Source organism: Salvelinus namaycush, chromosome 28 (assembly GCF_016432855.1).
Source record: "Salvelinus namaycush isolate Seneca chromosome 28, SaNama_1.0, whole genome shotgun sequence".
Lineage (NCBI taxonomy): Eukaryota > Metazoa > Chordata > Actinopteri > Salmoniformes > Salmonidae > Salvelinus > Salvelinus namaycush.
The window spans coordinates 42590608-42615382 of NC_052334.1; the positions used below are offsets into that span (position 1 = coordinate 42590608).

The window sequence follows — 24775 nt, forward strand, 5'->3', positions numbered from 1 at the left end:
ATCCTTTGATTGTGTGGACAACATGTCCGTTCATGTTGCAAGAGCTCTGATAGGTTGGCGGACTATGTAAGTCTATGGACGGGGCTGCGAACCATGAGCCTCCTAAGTTTTATATTGAAGTCAATGTACCCAGAGGAGGACACAAGCTAGCTGTCCTACGGCTACACCACGGTGCTACCCTCCAGAGTGATGTTGAGGCAACTGTAGACCTTCATTTAAACAGTGTTTTTTAGTCAATTATTTGGTGACGTGAATATATTTAGTATAGTTTTATATAAAAAGGATAACTTTGTTAGTTTCCCTTTTTCTTTTTTCACTGAGGAGGATGGTCCTCCCCTTCCTCCTCTGAGGAGCCTCCACTGCTATATATAAAGTGCAGTCGCCAATTGACAGCAGGCTTGCATCACCAAACTATTTTTTCTATAATTAATTTTTCATCCTCCCCTTTTCTTTCTCCTCTCTCTCTTCGACTCATCTCTTTCAGATGTGTAAAAGCTGGTTGGGCGCCCCCCCCTTTCTTGCTCTTTCTCTCACTTTTTCTGAAATTATTAGCCCCTGTATTTTTCCTCCTCCTTCTGGTCTCTCCCCTTTCACCCTTCCCTCATCCCCCATCCTTCTCTCCTTCCCTTCATCAGTCACTCACCCACTCTTTATAAAGCACTGGGACCAAAAGGATTAGCTCCATATTTTCTCTCCTTCTGCCTCCCTTCTTCTCCCGCACTCCCCCTCACCATCTCTAGCCGTATGCTCTCAATTTTCTCTCTGTTTCTCCCATCCTCTCTCCCTCTGCCCTTGCTACTGAGACACTCCTCTCATCATGTCCTCCTCTCTGATGTTCCATCTCTCTCACTGTCTGTCTGTCTCTCTCTCTCTAGGTCAATTGAGATACAAGGCTACTCACTTTCTTCTCCTCTTTCTACCTCTCTCGCTCTCTCTGTCTTTCTCTCCCTCTCAGGTCAGTTTCTCAACGGCAGCTATTGCTCCTTCGAGGATGGTGAGTGCGGTTGGCAGCCAACAGCGGCCAAGGGATCCTCCTGGAGGCGTGTCCACACCCCGCCAAAGGGGGTGCGGCCCAGCTGTTCATCATCCTCAGGTTAATCATCCATTCTGATATCGATAACACAAGCCCTGTACACAACCCCTAGCAACCGCCGAGGCAATCTATTACCCCTAAGGCACGTGTGAAGATCTGAAACAACTGGATAGATGTAGGCAATATGTGGAAAAAGTATTCCCAAGGCGAAAAAGTGGAGCTGAACCATATTGCTTATACAGTACCAATCCAGTTGTAGAGAATAGGGGCTAGGGGTTGTTTCTGGACTTGGTCGTCATCAATTTACTGTATGCCTTTAGTGGCTGTAATTCAAAGTAAGGCCTATACGGTATGCTCAAATTCGGGCATAACAGAGAAAACACAACCTCTGTTGTTATCATTCACTGGAACTTTTATGTAAAATCTGCCGTGTCATTGAATTTTTTTGATATTTAACTGGTTTTCTGTGTGTTTACGTACTTGTTTGTGTGTGTGTGTGTGTGGGTGCATATAATCTTCTGTTCTGTCTGTTTATTTGTTTGTGTGCATGTATGCGTGTGTGTGTGTGTGTGTGTGTGCGTTCCAGGTGCCATGTTCAGTGTGGACGGAGGGCAGTCCAAGGGTCATCAGGTGTCAACGTTGCTCAGGAGCCCTCTCTTCCCCCCTCCCCTACGGAACTCTCGATGTGAGGTGAGAGCCCTCTCTCACACACACACACACACACACACACACACACACACACACACACACACACACACACACACACACACACACACACACACCCACACACACACACACACACACACAGAGAGAGACAGATACACACACACCAGACACTCAGAGACAGATACACACACACACACCATACACTCTGAGACACACACACACACACACACACACACACACACACACACACACACACACAAACACACACCAGACACTCAGAGACAGACAGACACACACACAATGCCCTCCCGTTGTGTGCACATTTGGAGACTCAGCTTTGGGTAATTATAATTAAGGCGCATTGCACAAATAGTTCAGATGTAGTCTTTTAAGTCTGACCAACCAGACTTACACACAGGGTTGTTTATTTATTATTTCCTTGATAGGGCACTACTTTTGACCAGGACCCATGTAGGGAATAGGGTGCCATTTGGGATGGAGACACAGAAAGTGTGGAGCACAAACAACAACATGAATGAATGGACAGACTAATTATGTTCAACAGGAGAGTCTGGAAGAAAACAGGCACACCTGGATTAAAAATAGAGCAGTATTACTATTGAAAAACAAAGTTCTAGATGATAGCAGGATTACCGAATGACTGACAATTATTAGTAGGTATAATGAGCAGAGCTCCCCTTACTTCAGGAAATTAATTCAACTAATGGATTTTAACTTTTTATGGCTGCAGGGGCAGTATTGAGTAACCAGATAAAAGGTGCCCATTTCAAACGGCCTCGTACTCAATTCTTGCTCGTACAATATGCATATTATTATTACTATTGGATAGAAAACACTCTCTAGTTTCTAAAACCGTTTGAATTATATCTGTGAGTCAAACAGAACTCATTTGGCACAAACTTCCTGACCAGGAAGTGGAAAGTCTGAAATCGATGCTCTGTTCTACTTCCTGCCTATACATGGGCAAGATACGTAAGAGTATACGTGCACTTCATAGACCTTCCCCTGGATGTCAAGAGGCTGTGAGAGAAGAAATTTCGTGTTTATCTTGGTCTGAATTGGAATACAAGCTCTTTGTATGACGTGTCCCTCATTTCCGGTACTCTTGGGAGCGCGAAGTGGACAGTGGGATTGCCTTCTGTTTAGCTGCCGTTATGGACGACTACTATCTCCGGCTCTGATTTTATTTGATACATGTGACCATATCATCGTAAAGTATGTTTTTTCAATATAGTTTAATCAGATTATTGAAATTTTTTCGGGAGTTTTGCCGTGTTCCGTTCTCTGACTTTGTTGACGATGGAGAGATCCGTGCCACTTGGCTAGTGCGCGTGCTAAATGAAGAGGGAAAGTTGCCGTTCTAAATCCAAACAACGACTGTTCTGGACAAAGGACCCCTTGTCCAACATTCTGATGGAAGATCAGCAAAAGTAAGAAACATTTTATGATGCTATTTCATATATCTGTCGTAGATGTGAACTAGTCGTCGGCGCCCAAGTGTTTCTGGCTATTGTGCTAAGCTAATATAACGCTACATTTTGTTTTCGCTGTAAAACACTTAATAAATCGGAAATATTGGCTGGAATCACAAGATGCCTGTCTTTCATTTGCTGTACACTATGTATTTTTCAGAAATGTTTTATGATGAGTAATTAGGTATTTGACGTTGGTGTCTGTAAGTTTTATGGCTGCTTTCGGTGCAATTTCTGATTGTAGCTGCAATGTAAACTATGATTTATACCTGAAATATGCACATTTTTCTAACAAAACATATGCTATACAATAAATATGTTATCAGACTGTCATCTGATGAAGTTGTTTCTTGGTTAGTGGCTATTTATATCTTTATTTGGTCGAATTTGTGATAGCTACTGATGGAGTAAAAAACTGGTGGAGTAAAAAAAGTGGTGTCTTTTGCTAACGTGGTTAGCTAATAGATTTACATATTGTGTCTTCCCTGTAAAACATTTTAAAAATCGGACATGTTGGCTGGATTCACAAGATGTGTACCTTTCATATGCTGTATTGGACTTGTTAATGTGTGAAAGTTAAATATTTTAAAAATATATATTTTGAATTTCGCGCCCTGCACTTGAGCTGGCTGTTGTCATAAGTGTACCGACGTCAGGCTTGCAGCCATAAGAAGTTAAAAGTTATTGTTGAATATCTTGAAGCAATATCTCTCCATTTAACTATTAGTTTACCTTGTAAGTTGCCGGAAAACAAACAAACAAACAAACAGACAGACAGACAGACAGACAGACAGACAGACAGACAGACAGACAGACAGACAGACAGACAGACAGACAGACAGACAGACAGACAGACAGACAGACAGACAGACGCATGCACCCACACACGCTTGCACACACACACACTCACACACATTTACACTGGCCTGGAAAGAGCTGCAGTGGACAGGTGAGGGGGGAGCGCAAGTGGAAGCTTGCACTGCTTCATTAATCATTTCTCAATTTAATCAATTCATTGAATTCAACTATTGATTGCATGAAATTTGATCCCAACCCGGATAGTGGCGGGTTAGCAAGCTATCATGGGGATTTCCCAGAGATTTCCAGACACGAGGTCAACCCCAAATAATAAGAGGCTGGCGATATGGAATGCATTATTCGTGCCTTATTGGTCAGTCTGCGACCAGCGGGGTTGTCAGTCAGGTCTAGACAGAGTGAGTCCACGGCTATGGTTGTAAACGTCCGCCTCTTTATAGAAGGTGTCTGGCAAGTGGGCCGATATCATATTTAGAGGTATTTGGTATGGTGTCCATATTAGGGTACCCCCTTGTGTAGGGGGTGGGGGAAGGTCTGTTGAAAACGGAGTGCTGGGGAGAGAGAGTGAACAGGAGAGAGAGAGGAGTGTGTGGATAAGCACGACTAGAGAGAGAGAGAGAGAGAGAGGAAGAGATAGAAAGATAAACAGAGACGGGGATATCAGTCCTGAACTGTGCTCGCGGCACTGCTACAGCCCAGCTAGCCGCAGTCAGTGGTTCCTTGGCAAGGGCCCAAAGATTAGCACCTCAATCTCTCCCCTTACACGACCCCTGAGCTGTCCAATGTACGGTGCCTGCCTGTCGGTTCTGTCTGACGCAGGACCCAATCTCAAGAGTAGATTGGCTTGGTTATTAGTTGCAGATCATGTCCACCTCGAAGTAATGCCCGGCAAACACTGTTTGACTTCTATAATCTTGATGTCGGGGGAACTTCTCACAGTTTCACAAAGGTGAAATCTGGATCAATTATTATTGAGTGAGGGTGATGGTGCACTGCGATAGAATACCTCGTACTACATCACTGAAATTATAGTTACACAGTTTATCAGAGGGAAACCCTATTCGTCACCTGTGCGTACTGGAGAGACAGAAAGATAGCATTTAGACAGGTGGAATGTTGTGCAGTTCGTTTGAGAAGAATATGAGCAATATGAACTGGGAACTTTGTACAGCAAAGTGTACAGCTGAGACAATTGATGAATCTGCAGGTGTAACTTTCATGAAATAAAGACAGATACCCGCACACGGCTCCTGCAGTTTTATCTAGTTACATTTTTTATAGTCAAATGTCTTCCCTGAATGCCTGGCTGGATGAAGACATTCCGGGTTAAAATGTTGCATTTAATAACACTGGGGAACATTCAACAGAGTGCAGGTGTTTATCTTCATGATGTACCCTGCAATTGCAAGTAACTGGACGTGCGTACACTACTTCTAAACTAGTAATCATGACAGTGTAGCATCACCGCCTGATGCGTTCAAACCAATGTTTTGAGATGTCAATGTGTGTCTCCGTCAAGTCCTATTCTGGCTCATTATACTCATACTTTTTTTGATCTCCCCAACAGGTACGGTTCTTGATGTGTTCTGGAGGTGGCCAGAGAGGGGCACTGTCTTTGTGGCTGGTGGAAAACAGCACACGACCAGAGGAGCAGCGCAGACTGTGGCACTCTGCCAACGAGCGCAAGACCAAGAAAGGCTGGAGGCGCATTATCGTTCCTCTCTACGGACTTGTTGACTGGTACGGCGGATCAATTTGGTCCATTGACAGAGAGACAAGTGATTATGGCCAATCCCAGCCTTAGGCAAACAAAGTGAAGTGTAGGAATATTTAACAGGGTCAAAATAGGGCACTGCATCATTAGATGGTGAGATTATAGACTCATACTACAGTTGAAACACGCACCATGTCAACGCGTAAAAGAACCTGCAAACCACAGAGGTGCATGTGCTTTGTGTATTCTTTTGGGATGAAAGAAAACACATGTAGCCTCCTCAGGTCCAAAGACACAGTAATGAATAGCTTTTCTCTTCAGTTCTTCCTTCCAAATGCAGATTTTCAACATTTACATTCCAGGTTAAGATAACCCTCCCTTTCACCCTGCAAACGTAACGAATCCCAATAGGTCCACTTGCCTTGTACGGTGAATTCCATATTCACCTTATCGCTCACTGTATCACTTGTTTAAAAAACAAACAAACAAGGAAGTGAAAATCTATACAGAGGCCTCCACTCACCTGCCTTTTCCTCCAATTAGCTACGGCACTTGATTTTTCAGTTATTCACTGTGAGGAGCTGAAATAAATGAAATAAAAAAGCTCTATGACTCGTTTCATCTCTGTGTGCTTGATTGAGCACTCTCTATCGTCGGAGCCGGGGCTAATCCCAATCCTCAGAGAGTTATTATATTTTTATTCCCGGATTTATGGAGTTTGTTCTGGCCACGTTCTTCATTAAAATGCGTGTCCTTACGCCTTATGAACTCGCTAGGACTCGAGGTATGACCTTTGGTCTGGATCTCTGGAATATAGGCAGAGGAATAGGGGAGTCCGTGGATAAAGGTTAGGTTGTAGTAGCGACCCATGTTGTTGGACCGTGAAGGGCGGTATGGAAGTAGACGAGGGCCAAGTTAGGAGTTAAGTTAGGAGTTACTTTTTCAACCTTTTGGGTACTATGAAAAAGACGGCCAACACTTCCACATTAAATATTACTTAGATGTATTCTCAATCAGGAGTCACATTGGACGCATTTCGACCATGAAGTCTTAATTGACCTTTCCACCAAGAAAATGCCCAAATTTTGAAGACATTTTTGTAACGCAAGATGGATAGGAAAAGATGAGCGTCTTGATTTTGATAGGATTTTATTCTGTAACTAAAATGAAGCGTGCGGATGTCTTCAAAGTTGTCTCTCTACAGTAGTCTGTCATGTATCTTCTCTGTTCCCTTTGTCTCACCATTGCACACCAAATAGCATGAGCAAATTGAAGGGAAAAGAACAGTAGCTACCTGAAATTCACTATGACTTGAAAAAGATCCTCGTCCAGTAATGTAAACGGGTCTTTGAGGCCATGCATCGTTCTGTCTATTTGCCGTTATCTAATAGAACACTATAGTAAAGGCAGAAGTCACTCATTCTCTACATGAGGTCTTTATGACATGTTCTCGTACTGGCAGAAAAATCTATGTGATCAACAATGTTTCTTTTGAAGTATGTAGTTGTGCTCGTAGAATTTTTGAGTTATGTCATGTTTGAACTCCTTTATGTACTAATTCCAGTAGAAAACTTGAGTCGAGGATGAGAAGGATAAGACAGGGATATCATTACGCTCAAGAAACTTTTTGCAAGGATATCTACACTCATTAAACATACTCTATCTTTATCTTGTCCTAGACTTGAATCTGCATTGGGGAAAGGCATACTTCATCTTCAGTTCATACTAGAGTTGAATGAGATCAGATTGTGTTTCTCCTCAGGTTCTGGCTCCAGTTCAGTACTGACAATGGATCAGGTCCAGGATCAGCGATTTGTCTGGATAACATCTCCTTCAGTATGGACTGCTTCCTGGCCTGTAAGTATTGTTGTTTAGGGTTGTAAACAACAATTTCAGATTGTCAAAAGCCGTAGACGATTTAACCCTTAAAATGATTTCAGAACAGATTCTTACTTACAATGTCAAACATGAAATAGAAATTAGAAAGTAATTTAAAATGTTTACAGCATTTAGCTGACGCTCTTATCCTGAGCGACTAGGGCTAAGATTGTTCACCTAGTCAGCACGGGATTCGTAACTCAAACCCTTTGCTTACCGGCCCAACTCTCTTAAACACTTAAACATCAATTTTTCAATTGTAGTCAATGTTCTAAATTAAACATTTTCATTGGTACCACTGGTGCTCCAAACTTTAAAAATGTAGGAACACAACACAACATCCAGGAGCAATAATTGTTTCATTGATTGAGATATAGCATATTTGGCCAAAATTTATTCTAGCTACTTTTGAAGCACACGTGCTCTAAATTTTTTGTGGAACTGGGTTGTTCAATCCCTGAATGCAACGGGTAGCACAGGTATAACAAAACATTTATTTTTACTGCTCTAATTACTTTGGTTACCAGTTTATAATAGCAATAAGGCACCTCGGGCCAATATACCACGGCTAAGGGCTGTGTCCAGGCACTGTGTCGTGCATAAGAACATTGTACATTCTTTAAGAGTGTCAAGTTTGTGAGTGACAACATGCAAGAAATCAGTCATTCATTCATTGCTATGATCATTGATCTTCTAAAGAAGCTATCCCTTTTCATTTCTTTCTGTGCCCCCAAATGTATAGATACACTGGTAAAGTAACCAGGTTGTTAGCTTGATAGCTAATGAGGTAGTTTATGAACAGGGCCTAAAAAATAGTCCACCAGCCACTGTGGCAGGTAGATGAAAGAATCTACCAGCCACTCAGAATTTTTACCAGGCAATACATTATTTGCCATAAAAAAAACCTGTTTCCAGGTTTCGGATTTCCCCCGTTTTTTTAGGTTTTCACTCTCAAAATCACACATTAGAAATAGCAACACAACAAACTTTAATGTTCTAAGTCCACAACAATGCTTAAACCAGATCAGAAGACCAAATAGGGCTAACTTCTGTATACCACCCCTACCTTGTCACGACACAACTGATTGGCTCAAACGCATTATTAAGAACTAAAGAAATTCCACAAATTAACTTTTAATAAGGCACACCTATTAATTTAAATGCATTCCAGGTGACTGCCTCGTGAAGCTGGTTGAGAGAATGCCAAGAGTGTGCAAGGCTGTCATCAAGGCAAACGGTGGCTACTTTGAAAATATTTTTTGATTTGTTGAACACTTTTTTGGTTACTACATGATTCCATATGTGTTATTTCATAGTTTTGATGTCTTAACTATTATTCTATAATGGAGAAAATAGTAAAAACTAAGAAAAACCCTTGAACGAGTAGGTGTGTCCAAACTTTTGACTGGTACTGTATATATAAATATAAAGATTTGGCTGACCTTTCCCGCTTTATCCATATGGTAATTGAGATGTTATATCAGCAGAGAAACAGCAACACATGACACTCACGTCTCTAATCAGCAGAAAATATGCTGTATATCCCTCACTCTCTCCCGCATGCTCTGAAGTACCTGTTTGAACTGGTCCCACCTGATCTTGCCTCCTCCTGACTACCTTCCAATTTTAAGAAATTTATTTTCATTGTTCGTGAGGCCACTTGAGTATCTGGTCAATAAAATGGATAATCTGTGACTGTGCCCAGAATAGCAAACTGGGGAGCTCTGAAGCTGTTGCCGCTTGGAAGACGGACAGGAAGTCACAGTCATTAAGACAAAACGGGTGGGATTTAACCGACTAAACTCAATTACAGACAGAGACTAAATTACATTCTGGGGGGTCGTTTCACTGCTTCATCTGCCTGCTTTGAATTCAATGCTCAGTGAGGTTGTCACCCAACAAACCGGGAACATTCCCAGAACATTAGCTAAGATTCCCATGAAGTTCTAGTTAGGGTTTTAGCTAACATTGGGATGATAACATTTAAAGAATGTTTTTGATAACAAAATCTTATTTCTTTAGGTTTTATAAAAAATGTCTTCAGAATGTTCTCCTAACATTTGTTAGATTGTGGCAAATCAAGCTTCGCCCCAGCAGTCTCCGGTGGGTTTCGGTCAGGTTGCCAGTGCCCTGGCCTGCAGCTTTACACTTCTCCAGAGTATGCTCACTGAGTCCCAGTGGTATCTATTTTCACAGTAAAACGAGTCCTATATCGACATAACCTGAAAGGCCGCTCAGCAAGGAAGAAGCCACTGCTCCAAACCAACCATAAAAAAGCCAGACTACGGTTTGCAACTGCACATGGGGACAAAGATCGGACTTTTTGGAGAAATGTCCTCTGGTCTGATGAAACAAAAATAGAACTGTTTATTCATAATGACCATCGTTATGTTTGGAGGAAAAAGGGGGATGCTTGCAAGCTGAAGAACACCATCCCAACCGTGAAGCAAGGGGGTGGCAGCATCATGTTGTGGGGATGCTTTGCTGCAGGAGGGACTGGTGCATTTCACAAAATAGATGGCATCATGAGAAGGAAAATTATGTGGATATATTGAAGCAACATCTCAAGACATCAGTCAGGAAGTTAAAGCTTGATCACAAATGGGTCTTCCAAATGGACAATGACCCCAAGCATACTTCCAAAGTTGTGGCAAAATGGCTTAAGGACAACAAAGTCAAGGTATTGGAGTGGCCATCACAAAGCCCTGACCTCCACCCTATAAAGAATGGAACAAGCGTGAGCGAGCAAGGAGGCCTACAAACCTGACTCAGTTACACCAGCTCTGTCAGGGGGAATGGGCCAAAATGCAGTCAACTTATTGTGGGAAGCTTGTGGAAGGCTACCCGAAAAGTTTGACCCAAGTTAACTTCTTGCCACTAGGGGGTGCCATCTCGACATAGTACTAATTCGTTTCCAAATTAAACTGCCTCGTACTCAATTCTTGCTCGTACAATATGCATATTATTATTACTATTGGATAGAAAACACTCTCTAGTTTCTAAAACCGTTTGAATTATATCTGTGGGTGAAACAGAACTCGACTTAGAGCAATTTTCCTATGTGTATGTCAGAATGCAGAATTTTGCTGGCTGTTCTGAGACCTGTGTATTAATTTGCCTGTCCTCTATTGGTTGAGATGCACTGCATACGCCTTCCCCTGGTTGTTAGCGAATAGGGAGACTTGAAATGGAGTTTCTACGTAGTTCCCAAAGTTTATAAATTGCTTGGGAAATAGGTGGCTCTTTCTTTTCACCTTCGCTCTGGCGCAGTAAGGACCTTGGGACGTTCTTTTGGAAACATCGGTTATAGGTCTTTGACATTTCCGGCTGTGTTTTTATTCGATATAGGCTTTAAAGACATCATAATCTTGTTATTTTGAACCGAATTATATCAGTTTATGTCAGTATATTGCGATTTTCGGGTATTTATTTCCTTGGCGCTGTAGGAATTTGGGTATCTCTCTCTTTCGTGCTAATGTTTACTGCTAATTGCAACTCTGAAGACGACGTTCTCCAACCTAGCAACGATTCTTTTGGACAAAGGACACCCATCCCAAGATTCTGATGAGAGTTCATCGAAAAGTAAGAACTATTTATGCTGATAATTCATTGTTCTGTTGAAAAAAGTAAAATGCATGAGACGCCATTTCTGGCAGTGTAGCCTTGCGTTATCGCAGCCTGTATTGCGCAGTAAGGTTAATTTTAAAAATGTAATTCAGCGATTGCATTAAGAACTAATTTGTCTTTCAATTGCTGTCCAACCTGTATTTTTTTAGTCAAGTTTATGAATAGTTTTCGATAAGAATAGGTGCCGTTCCAAGATGGCGCCGGACAGATTGCTTGAGATTTTGGACACTTTTCTCAATGTATAAGCACGATTTGTGCCGCTAAATATGCACATTTTCGAAGAAACTCTATATGAATTGTGTAATATGATGTTACAGGACTGTCATCTGAAGAATTCTGAGAAGGTTAGTGAAAAAATTAATATATTTTGGTGGTTTATACGTTATAGCTGTGGTCCCGTGTGGCTCAGTTGGTAGAGCATGGCGCTTGCAACGCCAGGGTTGTGGGTTCAATTCCCACGGGGGGACCAGGGTTCAATTCCCATGGGGGGACCATGATGAATATGTATGAACTGTCCAATTTGTAAGTCGCTCTGGATAAGAGCGTCTGCTAAATGACTTAAATGTAAATAGCTATTTTTGCCTTGAATCAATGCTGGGGTGATGTTTGCTATTGTGCTAAGCTACTATAATGCTATATTGTGTTTTCGCTGTAAAACACTTAGAAAATCTGAAATATTGTCTTGATTCACAAGATCTGTGTCTTTCATCTGCTGCACGCTGTGTATTTTTAAGAAATGTTTTATGATGAGTAATTAGCTAATACACGATGGTCTCTGTAGTTATTCTAGTCGTTTTAGTGAGAGTTGTGATGGGGGCTGCAATGGTAAACTATGATTTATACCTGAAATATGCACATTTTTCTAACAAAACCTATGCTATACAATAAATATGTTATCAGACTGTCATCTGATGAGGTTGTGTCTTGGTTAGTGGCTATTTATATCTTTATTTGGTCGAATTTGTGATAGCTGCTGATGCAGTAAAAAAATGGTGGAGTATGGAACTGGTGTCTTTTGCTAACGTGGTTAGCTAATAGATTTACATATTGTGTCTTCCCTGTAAAACATTTTAAAAATCAGAAATGATGGCTTTATTCACAAGATGTGTATCTTTCATTTGGTGTCTTGGACTTGTGATTTCATGAACATTTTATTATATGATATCCCTGTGGCTTTAGGCTAGGCTATGCTAGTCAGCTTTTTTGATGGGGGGGATCCCGGATCCGGGTTTGGTAGGCGTTAGAGGTTAAACAATTTAAAGGCAATGCTACCAAATAATAATTGAGTGTATGTAAACTTCTGACCCACTGGGAATGTGATGTAAGAAATAAAAGCTGAAATAAATCATTCTCTCTACTATTATTCTGACGTTTCACATTCTTAAAATAAAGTGGTGATCCTAACAGACCTAAGACAGAGAATTTTTACTAGGATTAAATGTCAGGAATTGTGAAAAAATAATTATTATAAATGTATTTGGCTAAGGTGTATGTAAACTTCCAACTTCAACTGTACATGAGTTCTGCCTCTCAGTCAAAGTTGCAGTGAAGTGTTTTATATGCAGACCACCACCCGTTAGAGTGATTATGATATGGGCACATATCAAAGCATCGGGATATTACATTTACAGAAACCTAATCTTTTAAATATAGCAGTCAAAAATCGACTATTTAAAAGAATCATGCTAGTAATATCACATTACATTACACATTACATCTTATTCATTCCTTTACACTTGTGTGTATAAGGTAGTTGTCGTGAAATTGTTAGCTTACTTGTTAGATATTACTGCATGGTTGGAACTAGAAGCACAAGCATTTCGCTACACTCGCATTAACATCTGCTAACCATGTGTATGTTACCAATAAAATGTGATTTGATTTGATACATGAATATTTCGGTCACTTAACAGACACTCTTATCCAGAGCGACTCAGTCAGTGCAATCAATTAAGTTGGTAAGACAACCACATTTCACAGACATTGCAAGTAAAACTTTCCTTCAAAAAAAGCAACTATCAGCAAAATATTAAGAAAAGATGACTACAAGTGTTAGTGCAAAACAGCCTATATGTGTAAATAGAATCAGTTTGGTCATAAAGTCAGTCTCATCCAAAACGGAGATTTACGACATGACAGGAAAAAATGGTATGTCACGCAATGAAGGGTACCATAGCAGTTTTCCTTGGGTAGGGTTTATTTCAATCCTGCCCACATGCCCACACCTAGCAGCACCCAAGTAATCATCAATTTGGATTGCAGTTGCACATGACCTGATCAAATTGTAAATAGTCCATTTTGTTTGACATTTGATAACCCTATAGGGCTAGTTAGGAACCATCAGTAAATTACACAATGTACGTGGGACAAAAATTGTCTGTCTTCAGTTGCAACACTCACGTACGATGGACAAATCTGTTTTTGACAGATGGCAGGAGAACGCTACCTGCCCGAATGCATAGTGCCAACTGTTTGGCGGAGGAGGAATAATGGTGTGGGGCTGTTTTTCATTGTTCGGGCTAGGTCCCGTGGTTCCAGTGAAGGGTATTCTTAACTCTACAGCATACAATGACATTCTAGACAATTCTGTGCATCCAACTTTGTGGTAACAGTTTGGGGAAGGCCCTTTCCTGTTTCAGAATGCCAATGCCCCCGTGCACAGAGAAAGGTCCATACAGAAATGGTTTGTCGAGATCGATGTGGAAGAACTTGACTGGCCTGCACAAAGCCCTGCCCTCAACCCCATCGAACACCTTTGAGATAAAACTTAACACCAACTGCAAGCCCGGCCTAATCGGCCAACATCAGTGCCTGATCTTACTAATGCTCTTGTGGCTGAATGGAAGCAAGTCCCGCAGCAATGTTCCAACATCTAGTGGAAAGCCTTTCCAGAAGAGTGGAGACTGTTATAGCAGCAAAGGGGGGATCATCTCCATGATTTTGGAATGAGATTTTCAACGAGCAGGTGTCCACATACTTTGGTCGAGTAGGGTATTTTAAAAGGTCAATAGCTCCAAATTTCAATAACTTAAAAACCTCAAACTGCTTATAAATTGTAAAATGTCATATACAAATACTGAACGCATTTAATGAGACAACTAAAATATATATTGTCCCATTTACATTGTGTAATTTGTTGACAGTCTCTTACTAGCCCCAGGGATAGGCTATCCAATGTCAAACCAACTTTGCCACAGTCCCACACGAGCCGGCTGAAGGTAATTGGCAAAAGAAGTTGGCTAGCACTAGCTTGCCTAGGTGACTTCAAGACCTAGTTAAGCTGTTTCAAGTTATCTAAAAGGGTGTGTGACTGTAACTGTGTACTGTTTTGACAGAGTGAATGTACAAACGCTTGCCACGTGCAAACACACAAACACAAGAGACACCCACATTAAGCCACCCCTCAAGACTTTGTTTGGCTTCGGCCATGGCCGCTGCATCTCTTAATGACCAAGCCAAAAAAAACGAGGCCAATAATTAAGCATAAAATCACTATGTTGTCGATATTACTAAAAGATTATCTTAAATATTAACTGTTTGTGTTGACCTGACAATCAAAATAGATGTCTTTCAGGGTTTGGGTCTTGAGTAGAATTCTACAGTCAGTGCATGGCTAAGACCGAAAGGCATGTACTGTACTTGAAACGGTACGTACCGCACACAGCCATGGCGGGAGCCCCTTGCCATATTATGATGAACGAGAGCAGTTCAGCTCGAGGACGTAGTGATGGCAGAGCCAGGTCGGGGGAACCGAGGGTGTTTTTAGGAGATTATTAAAGAGACAAAAATGAAAGGTAGCCATTTTTTACAATGTCCCATAATGCCTGTGGAACGATGCATGGAGGAAAAGGGGATTATTAGTTTTTTGGGCGAGCTGGCAAGCCGACATGACGCGGGGAACAAATGTGGCCTGTCATCATAATTAAGAAACATGCAGTTGGCTCTCAACTTGATATTCAGATGAGCTAGTCCCAAACAGAGTCCTCGATGCATTTTCCAGAGATGGATAGATTATGTATCTGGAACAGAAAGGCGCTGTTCTTTCAGAAGCTGCTCGGTGGTAAGTAATACAAAGGACCAACTTTAAAGGAAGTTGTCTAAATTAGTGGCATTATGTTGGAAGAAAGGGCCAGCCCTACTTCATTCTTAATTTTAAAAGACAACTGATTGACCATCTTGAGCCAAAGCAGAAAATGTTTTGATATCATAAGCTCGTTCCAGTTTTTAACTCTGCAAGACATTTAATATAGAACAAAATGCCCACTACTCTAGCAGTGGCTTCACTGTTAGAAGAAAAGGCGTGAAATAGAACCAAAAAGGGTTCTAGGGCTAACTTCGTATATGGCCCTGCAAAAGGCTCTATCTAGACCTGCAAAGCACCCTTTTTAGCAGTATACTATAACCCATTGGTTAGTTGATGACTATGGACACTGGTCTCTTGGAGGACAATCAATCAAGTTTATTTATTAAGTCCTTTTTACAGCAGTTGTCACAAAGTGCTTATACAGAAACCCAGCCTAAAACCCCAACGAGTAAGCAATGCAGCTATAGAAGCACGGTGGCTAGGAAAAACTCCCTAGAAAGCCAGGAACCTAGGAAGAAACCTAGAGAGGAGCCAGGCTCTGAGGGGTGGTCAATCCTCTTCGGACATTATAAGTACATGGCCATTAAGGCCAGATCGTTCTTCAAGATGTTTTAACCTTCATGGATGAACAGCAGGGTCGTCAAATAATAACCACATACAGTGGCAAGAAAAAGTATGTGAACCCTTTGGAATTACCTGGATTTCTGCATACATTTGTCATAAAATTTGATCTGATCTTGATCTAAGTCACAACAATGGACAAACACAGTGTACTTAAACTAATAACACACAACTTATTGTATTTTTCTTGTCTATATTGAATACATAATAATAAATATTCACAGTGTAGGTTGGAAAAAGTATGTGAACCCCTAGGCTAAGGACTTCTCCAAAAGCTAATTGGAGTCAGGAGTCAGCTAACCTGAGTCCAGTCAATGAGACGAAATTGGAGATGTTGGTTGGAGATGCCCTGCCCTATAAAAAACAATCACACAATTTGAGTTTGCTATTTACAAGAAGCATTGCCTGATGTGAACCATGCCTCGAACAAAATATATTTCAGAAGACCTAAGATTAAGAATGGATGATTTGCATGAAGCTTTTAAAGGGTTACAAAAGTATCTCTAAAAGCCTTGATGTCCATCAGTCCACGGTAAGACAAATTGTCTATAAATGGAGAAAGTTCAGCACTGTTGCTACTCTCCCTAGGAGTGGCCGTCTTGCAAAGATGACTGCAAGAGCACAGCGCAGAATGCTCAATGAGGTTAAGAAGAATCCTAGTGTCAGCTAAAGACTTACAGAAATCTTTGAAACATGCTAACATCTCTGTTGACAAGTCTACCATACGTAAAACACTAAACAAGTGTGGTGTTCATGGGAGGACACCACGGAAGAAGCCATTCCTGTCCAAAAACAACATTGCTGCATGTCTGAAGTTCACAAAAGAGCACCTGGATGTTCCAAAAGAGCACCTGGATGTCCACAAAATATTCTGTGGACAGATGAAACTAAAGTTGAGTTGTTTGGAAGGAACACACAACACTATGTGTGGAGAAAAAAAGGCACAGCACACCAACATCAAAACCTCATCCCAACTGTAAAGTATGGTGGAGGGAGCGTCATGGTTTGGGACTGCTTTGCTGCCTCAGGGCCTGGACAGCTTGCTATCGTCGACAGAAAAATGAATTCCCAAGTTTATCAAGACATTTTGCAGGAGAATGTTAGGCTATCTGTCCACCAATTGTAGCTCAACAGAAGTTGGGTGATGCAACAGGACAACGACCCAAAACACAGAAGAAAAATCAACAACAGAATGTCTTCAATAGAAGAAAATATGCCTTCTGGAGTGGCTCAGTCAGAGTCCTGACCTCCACCCGATTGAGATACTGTGGGGAGCAGCACCTCAAGGGAGCAGTTCGACACCAGACATCTCAAGAATATTGCTGAACTGAAACAGTTTTGTAAAGAGGAATGGTCCAAAATTCCACCTGACTGCTGTGCAGGTCTGATTCGCAATTACAGAAAATGTTTGGTTGAGGTTATTGCTTCTAAAGGAGGACCAACCAGTTATTAAATCCAAGGGTTCACATACGTTTTCCACCCTGTGAATGTTTATACGGTGTGTTCAATAAAGACATGAAAAAGTATAATTGTTTGTGGGTTACTAGTTTAAGCAGACTGTGTTTGTCTATTGTTGTGACTTAGATGAAGATCAGATCAAATTTTATGACCAATTTATGCAAAAATCCAGGTAATTCCAAAGGGTTCACATACTTTTTCTTGCCACTGTAGGTTATAGAGGGTGCAACAGGTCAGCACTTCAGGAGCAAATGTCAGTTGGCTTTTCATGCTATAGCTGAGCATTCAGAGGGTGAGACAGCAGGTGAGACACAGAGAGAGAGACAGAGAGAGAGACAGAGAGACAGAGAGAGAGAGAGAGAGAGAGACAGAGAGACAGAGACAGAGAGAGAGAGAGACAGAGACAGAGACAGAGAGAGAGAGCTCCAGCCAACAGATCCGGGACAAGGTAGCAAGTTTGCTGGATGTCCTTTGTGTGGTGGACCATTCTTGATACACCAGCACGTTCCATTTCTTCACTAATTGAAGTGGATTTAACAAGTGACATCAATAAGGGATCATAGCTTTCAACTGGTCAGTCTATGTCATGGAAAGAGCAGGTGCCCTTAATGTTTGTACACTCAGTGAATAGTGGTTACAGAGGTTTGTGATTGCAGCAGAGGGGGGCGAAATAAGGCTGGGGGTTGTGGGTAATGGAGATCAATAAGACGTAAAAGACTTGACCTCTGTGTCTTGCTGGATGGTAGAACACCATTGGTATGATTTTTTACAATTCTTTTATTTACAGTACTAGGGGATTATGTGCTATCAATGGATATGCCGCTAGTTATTTTACAGAATTGTTAACTAAATGTTGCCTAATGCTGCTTGATTTAATGAATTCCAAATAAATAAACAAGTCATTCTTGTGTAATTGTCATTTTACCATGCAATTTCTTAGTAAATTGCCAGTAATTTCTGTAAGATAAAGACAGAAATCAGTTTGTGCAGATAGTGTGCACCAGAGTGCGTATGGCCCAGTACATCACTGCGGCCAAGCCTCCTGCCATCCAGGAGCAGGCAGTGCTGCTACTCGCTGTTTATCATCTATTATCTATGCATAGTCACTTTACCCTACATGTACATATTACCACAATAACCTCGACTAACCTGTAGCCCCGCACATTGACTTGGTACTTCCCCTCTATATAGCTTAGTTATTGTTATTTTATTGTTGCTCTTTTATTTTTTACTTTAGTTAATTCAGTAAATATTCTTAAATTGGAGTTGTCTTTTTTTTGCTTTACAATTATTTTTCTTAAAACTGCATTGTTGGTTAAGGGCTTGTAAGTAAGCATTTCACGGTAAGGTCTACACCTATTGTATTCGCGCATGTGACAAATAAAATGTCATTTGATTTGAGCAGTCTTTTACTCAGACAATTTACAGTACATTGGTCTACTAACTTAGAGTTTTTTTCATTTCTGATCATGGTCAAACAACATTTTGTGGCTTTTCAGTGGAAATTATTGGATTTGTGAGAAATTTGTAAAGGTGAGACACCCGGAATGCTCATGAAATTCTAATTTAGACATCCGACAGATAGGTCACAGTCCCTTTAATGGACAAAATGTCACAGTTGCTCAAAGAGTATGTTCACATGTGAGTGACAGAGGCAGGTATGATATAACTTGGCTATTAACATTTGAATGGATCTCACGTGGATATGACAAGGATTCCGACAATAGTCTGAGGCAGTCGCACAACCGACACTGACATTGTGTTCTAGAGAGCTATTCTTCAAACTTTTTTAATGGAGAATTTCAATGGTTTGGAACACTACTAACCACATTGGTTTCCACTGCTGGTAACAATACCGTGAAATTGCAATCACTATATCAGCATTTTCATAGTGACTCGTTTTTTTGTTAACCTTTTTTGTACGGTTGGTTCGTTGTATAATTTCTTGAGGAACGTCAAACCTCTTACAATCAGATTGGCTATTTCTATCTTGCCTTTCCAGTTGCTCCGCTGCTGATTGGGGAACAGACCAATCAGAGACTGGGATTTACACCTGGCCCTTGCAGCTGATTATTGGGGAAAGTGTTATTCTTTTTCCCACTGCACCCTAGTCTGTGTGGGTTTTAACCAGAAGTCCAGTATGCAGTCCCATATCATCATAGCCCTCCGCACAGGCCCAATTCACAGCCTCTGCAAGGTCTAGTACTTAATGTCCAGAGTAGCAATACCTAATCAACATCCCTTTTACCTAGGAGATGTATTTCTAGGTTAGAATTTGAGGGGGAAAAGAGCAAGGCACTTGTGAGCTTTATGATCTAAGGCCTTGGGGTAGGTTGAGGTGGTTGGTCTGTCCATATGCTTTATTGGGTTGAGCTGGTGGTATGAAAGCCCCGGATCCAATGTACTTACCCACCTAGGGATGGAGGAAGATGGGAAGGAGTTGGATTTAAGCACCCCCAACCTTTCCCACCACCACCACTATATCCAACTCTATTGGTCTTGAGGTAAGAGTGCCCCCTATTGGACAAACCAACACCATGCAACTTCAGATTGGGGTTATCCAGCCAAGTATTCTCCAAGCTTAAACCTGGACCATGTTCATTAGGGCACAAAACTACACATTTTTAAAATGTTTAACAACGGAAATTAAAATGAGTTTCTTATTGGACAAGTACAGGTAGTCCCCATCTATCTCAGTTTGTTTTCTTCGGGTTGTGGTCCCTAATGACCACAACCATGCTTATCTCCAACTGTTTGGAAAGCTGTGGAGAGCTGTGCAAAGGTATATTAAGCAAACAATGTCACTAAGTTGTTATTTGTCTGTTTCTCTCCTCAGCCAATGGTGAATTTCCTCCAACGGTAACCGGCACCACTAAACTGCCATTGAAACCAACCAATCAGAACATTAAAACAACCACCCCGTCCAATGGAAACTCAAGAACATTGTCAGACCTTCCTACTCCAACTGACTGTAAGTGTCCATCTGTTGTCGTATAGTTGTGAGTGTCTCAGGCGTAGGCGCTGTATTTGTAATATACAGAAAAGGCAGTCTGAGAAGGAAGATTATACATTTTTATCTCTGAATCTCAAGTTAGAACAATGTTCTCCAGACACTCTCTCCTCTCTCCATTCTCCTCTCGTGACACGCACACTAACACGCAACCTAACACACAGACCCACACACAGTTACCCAGGCGGTCTATTTACACTCACTCACATATTATGAAAAGGCACAGTGCTTTACCTCAAACAAAGTAAGTGCGCCACCTACCGGATTCATCCATAACCACGTGTGTAACGGTCGGTCTCATTTATGGATCAAATGGAGCAGGACGGACAGTTTTGAAGTGCAAAACGCTCCAATTTGCCTCCAGAGAATGTCAATGTAGCTCGTTTCATCGAGTTGACATTTTCCCCCTTAGATTCTTCCAACCTCTACTGCATAAATTAACATTTTAAGCTGGAATCGGCTCCTAGAGAAATTTTAAACAGCACGCAACAATGATTGACGTTTTCCAGGCGTATAATCAAGGTAAACGTGTATTTTGTCTCGTTGGTTAATCTTCGAGACTTACAGTACCTGTCAAAAGTTTGGACACACCTACTCATTCAAGGGTTTTTCTTTATTTTTACTATTTTCTACATTGTAGAATAATAGTGAATACATCAAAACTATGAAATAACACATATGGAATCATGTAGTAACCAAAAAAGTGTTAAACAAAGCAAAATATATTTATATTTGAGATTCTTCAAAGTTGCCATCCTTTGCCTTGACGACAGCTTTGCACACTCTTGGCATTCTCTCATCCAGCTTCACCTGGAACGCTTTTCGAACAGGCACACACAAATCTCAAATTTGGACTCCAGACCAAAGGACAGATTTCCACCTGTCTAATGTCCATTGCTCACATTTCTTGGCTCACGTTTCTTATTGGTGTCCTTTAGTAGTGGTTTCTTTGCAACAATTAGACCATGAAGGCCTGATTCACGAAATCTCCTCTGAACAGTTGATGTTGAGATGTGTCTGTTACTTGAACTCTGTGAAGCATTTATTTGGGCTGTAATCTGAGGTGCAGTTGACTCATCCTCTGCAGCGCAGGTAACTCTGGGTCTTCCTTTCCTGTGGAGGTCCTCATGAGAGCCATTTTCATCATAGCGCTTCATGGTGTTTGTGACTGTACTTTAAGAAACTTTCAAAGTTCTTGAACTTTTCCGGATTGACTGACCTTCATGTCTTCAAGCGAATGATGGACTGTCGTTTCTCTTTGCTTACTTGAGCTGTTCTTGCCATAATATGGACTTTTTCCAAATAGGGCTATCTTCTGTATACCACCCCTACCTTGTCACAACACAACTGACTGGCTCAAACACATTAGGAAGGAAAGAAATTCCACAAATGAACTTTTAAAAAGGCACACCTGTTGATTTCCAGGTGACTACCTCATGAAGCTGGTTGAGAGAATGCCAAGAGTTTGCAAAGCTGTCATTAAGGCAAAGGGTGGCTACTTTGAAGACTCTCAAATATAAAATATACTTTGATTTGTTTAACACTTGTTTGGTGACTACCTGATTCCATATGTGTTATTTCATAGTTTTGATGTCTTCACTATTATTCTACAATGTAGAAATGAGTAAAAAATAAAGAAAAACCTTTGAATGCGTAGGTTTGTCCAAACATTTGACTGGTACTGTATCTTAAGCCTATTGTGCCACCACGGACAAAATAAATACCTATCTGTTGGCTGATGCCAGTGTCCTTGTACTCTGGGAATCTCAGAGTAATTGCATTACTTCTCAAAGCAACAAGATCTGGTTTGTGACGTTTCCTTCAGTGTCACCACAAAGCTAATCAATTTCAATCATCGCAAAGCTAACAAATTTGACCATTCAATCAAGACTTCTTAGCCACAGCCTCATCCTAACACACTCTCTCGGTGTCATTTTTCTCCGCTTACATGCCTGATTCGATATGCATTGGCTCGGTTAATGTCGGTCAGACAGATCTTATGTTACTGTGAGGGGATTTTTTTTTATTGGTGGTCAAGATACGAGAAACAGTGATGCATCTATAATATAAGAGCTGTGTCCATTAAATAATGCAATATCAAGAGACCTCAAACACAGGTCACCTAGCCAAAACAGCACACAAATATACTCATGAACTTCAAAAATCGTCTAAGTTTATTCAATGAGGAGTGTTGATCATTTGTTGATAATAGTGATTTTGAGAGGTCTTCCGGGAATATGGGTATAGATTTCCAAAACTGACTGGATCTTCACCAGGAGATTGTATACTAAGCATTCACATTATGGTGTTTCAATAACAATGGCTAACATATCTTGGGTGCTAATAAAAGCAGGACTCTCTGATTTTGGGATCATCCTTCTTTCGTGCTCTTGGAATTGGATTATCATAGATATTCGCCCAGAAGATTAATAAGTGGACTTGAATTGATGTCTTGGACTTCTGATAGGCGACCCTGAGGAGCGCTTTAACATTCGCTCAGTGTGTGTGTGTGTGTGTCAGTCTGACGTGGCTCTCCTCCCTCCTCAACATGCTCAATGAACCCTGGGAAACATCCATGTCTTTTCCCTCCCTCCTCCATCTCTCCTTATCGCTCTTTCCCCACCTCTTTCGCACAACTCCCCCTCTCTTCGGCCAATGCCCTCTCTGTCATCATTGCTCTTTTCTTCAACATTTTCTCTCGCCTTCCTTTTTTACTGTTCCATCTCGTTTTCACTTTCTTTGCTCTTTCTCTAGCTAACCTTTCTCCCTTGCAGCCCCTCCTCGCTCATTTTCAGTGTCCTGTCTCTTGCTCTGTTTTTTTTTAGGTTCCCTTCTTTTCCCACTCTTTTCCACTCATCTCCCCTGCTCTCACCCTCTTTCTCCGCTCCTTTATCTCGTCACTCTTTCTCAACGCCGTCCATCTGTATCGATCCACTGCCTAAATTCTCTCCACACCTTTTTTTCTCATTAGTGTAAAACTCAACCCTACAATGAGGTGAGCACTCAGACAGTAGCTGTGTGTAAAATGGCACCTTATTCACTACAGTATTTGGTGCACATATAGCTCTGGTTAAAGTAGTGCACTGTATAGGAAATAGGCTGCCGTTTCAGATGCAACCAGTCTCTCTCTCTCACTGCTGACTCATCGTTTCTATGAGGGGAAACAACATAGCTCTCTATCCGACTCTCCATCGATGAGCTGACTTCACTTACGCTGCCTAATGGGAAAGAGAAACGTCGCTCGCCTCAAAATGAGTGTGTGGGTGCACATGGGTGAAGTTGTGTGTGTGTGTGTGTGTGTGTGTGTGTGTGTGTGTGTGTGTGTGTGTGTGTGTGTGTGTGTGTGTGTGTGTGTGTGTGTGTGTGTGTGTGTGTGTGTGTGTGTGTGTGTGTGTGGTCTCGTTTGAGAGAATGTGTGTATTCCCCCCCAAAAATTGCAACACCAAGGACAGAGGAAGAAGAGACCCGAATTATATTAATCTTAACATAGCCTAGAATTAAATACTTGAGGGACATGGAATCACCTCAAAATTAGTAGACCACTTTTGCATAATTAGTGAGACTTAAGGTAATACAATAACACTTTACATCCAGTTCTTATACAGTACATGTGTAGTAACTTTGTGATTATTACTAAAGCAACATTGTTGTTACATAGGACTTTGGAAATTGCTTTATAATTAATTTATTGCATAATAATTAATTTATTACATAAGTGGAATAAGGAACAGTCACTATTCCTTTTGTACAGTAGTTACAAAAGCTCATTGCCATGCAATTAAAATGCATTGACTAGTATTATGTAACAACATGCTAATAAAATGTTGCTCCAGAAGTAATTACAGTTTTATTACACAGGCACAAGAAGTGTTTATTGTTAAGTGTTATTGAGAATGCTAACAGTAACAAAATATGTCTATTAAGTGTCGAACGGAAACTAAATATCCTTGAATCAACAATAGCCAAGGTAGGTGGAAAATCATGTTAGTTTGTATTCTGAGTAAACGTTCCCTTTAAAGATGGTATAGAATGTGTTTGAAACAAGAACACTTACCCTCAGATGGACAATGAGACTCAAAGTTGTTTTCGCTAAGCATCCAGCTTGCTGTTTGCAAATGGCTTTGAATTTCTCTGCAGTATTTTCAGGTATCATAAAATGCATTGCAGCTTTCGATTTTAAAAGAGTCATACAGTAGTTGAGCGGCACAATTTATTTATACTTCTCTGTACAAAATTGGTTAATTGGTTTGACTTTATTATGTACACCTTGGGCAATGGACATTTAGGAGAATGGACATTTACAAAATGTTCAGCTAGAAATGTATTCTGTAGCTCAAATAGGACTGCCGGATGGATCGAAATGGTATAGGTGAAA

At 41.0% G+C, this 24775-nt stretch overlaps 1 protein-coding gene across 1 annotated transcript in view; it reads left to right on the forward strand.

The window, feature by feature from the left end:
• Window positions 1-24775, forward strand: part of alk (ALK receptor tyrosine kinase) — a 140829-nt gene that overhangs the window by 15017 nt on the left and 101037 nt on the right. The window contains exons 3-6 of the mRNA XM_038967373.1: window positions 956-1093; window positions 1620-1723; window positions 5576-5748; window positions 7485-7579. Coding sequence (XP_038823301.1) covers window positions 956-1093; window positions 1620-1723; window positions 5576-5748; window positions 7485-7579 — 510 coding nt within the window. The remainder of the gene's footprint in view (window positions 1-955; window positions 1094-1619; window positions 1724-5575; window positions 5749-7484; window positions 7580-24775) is intronic.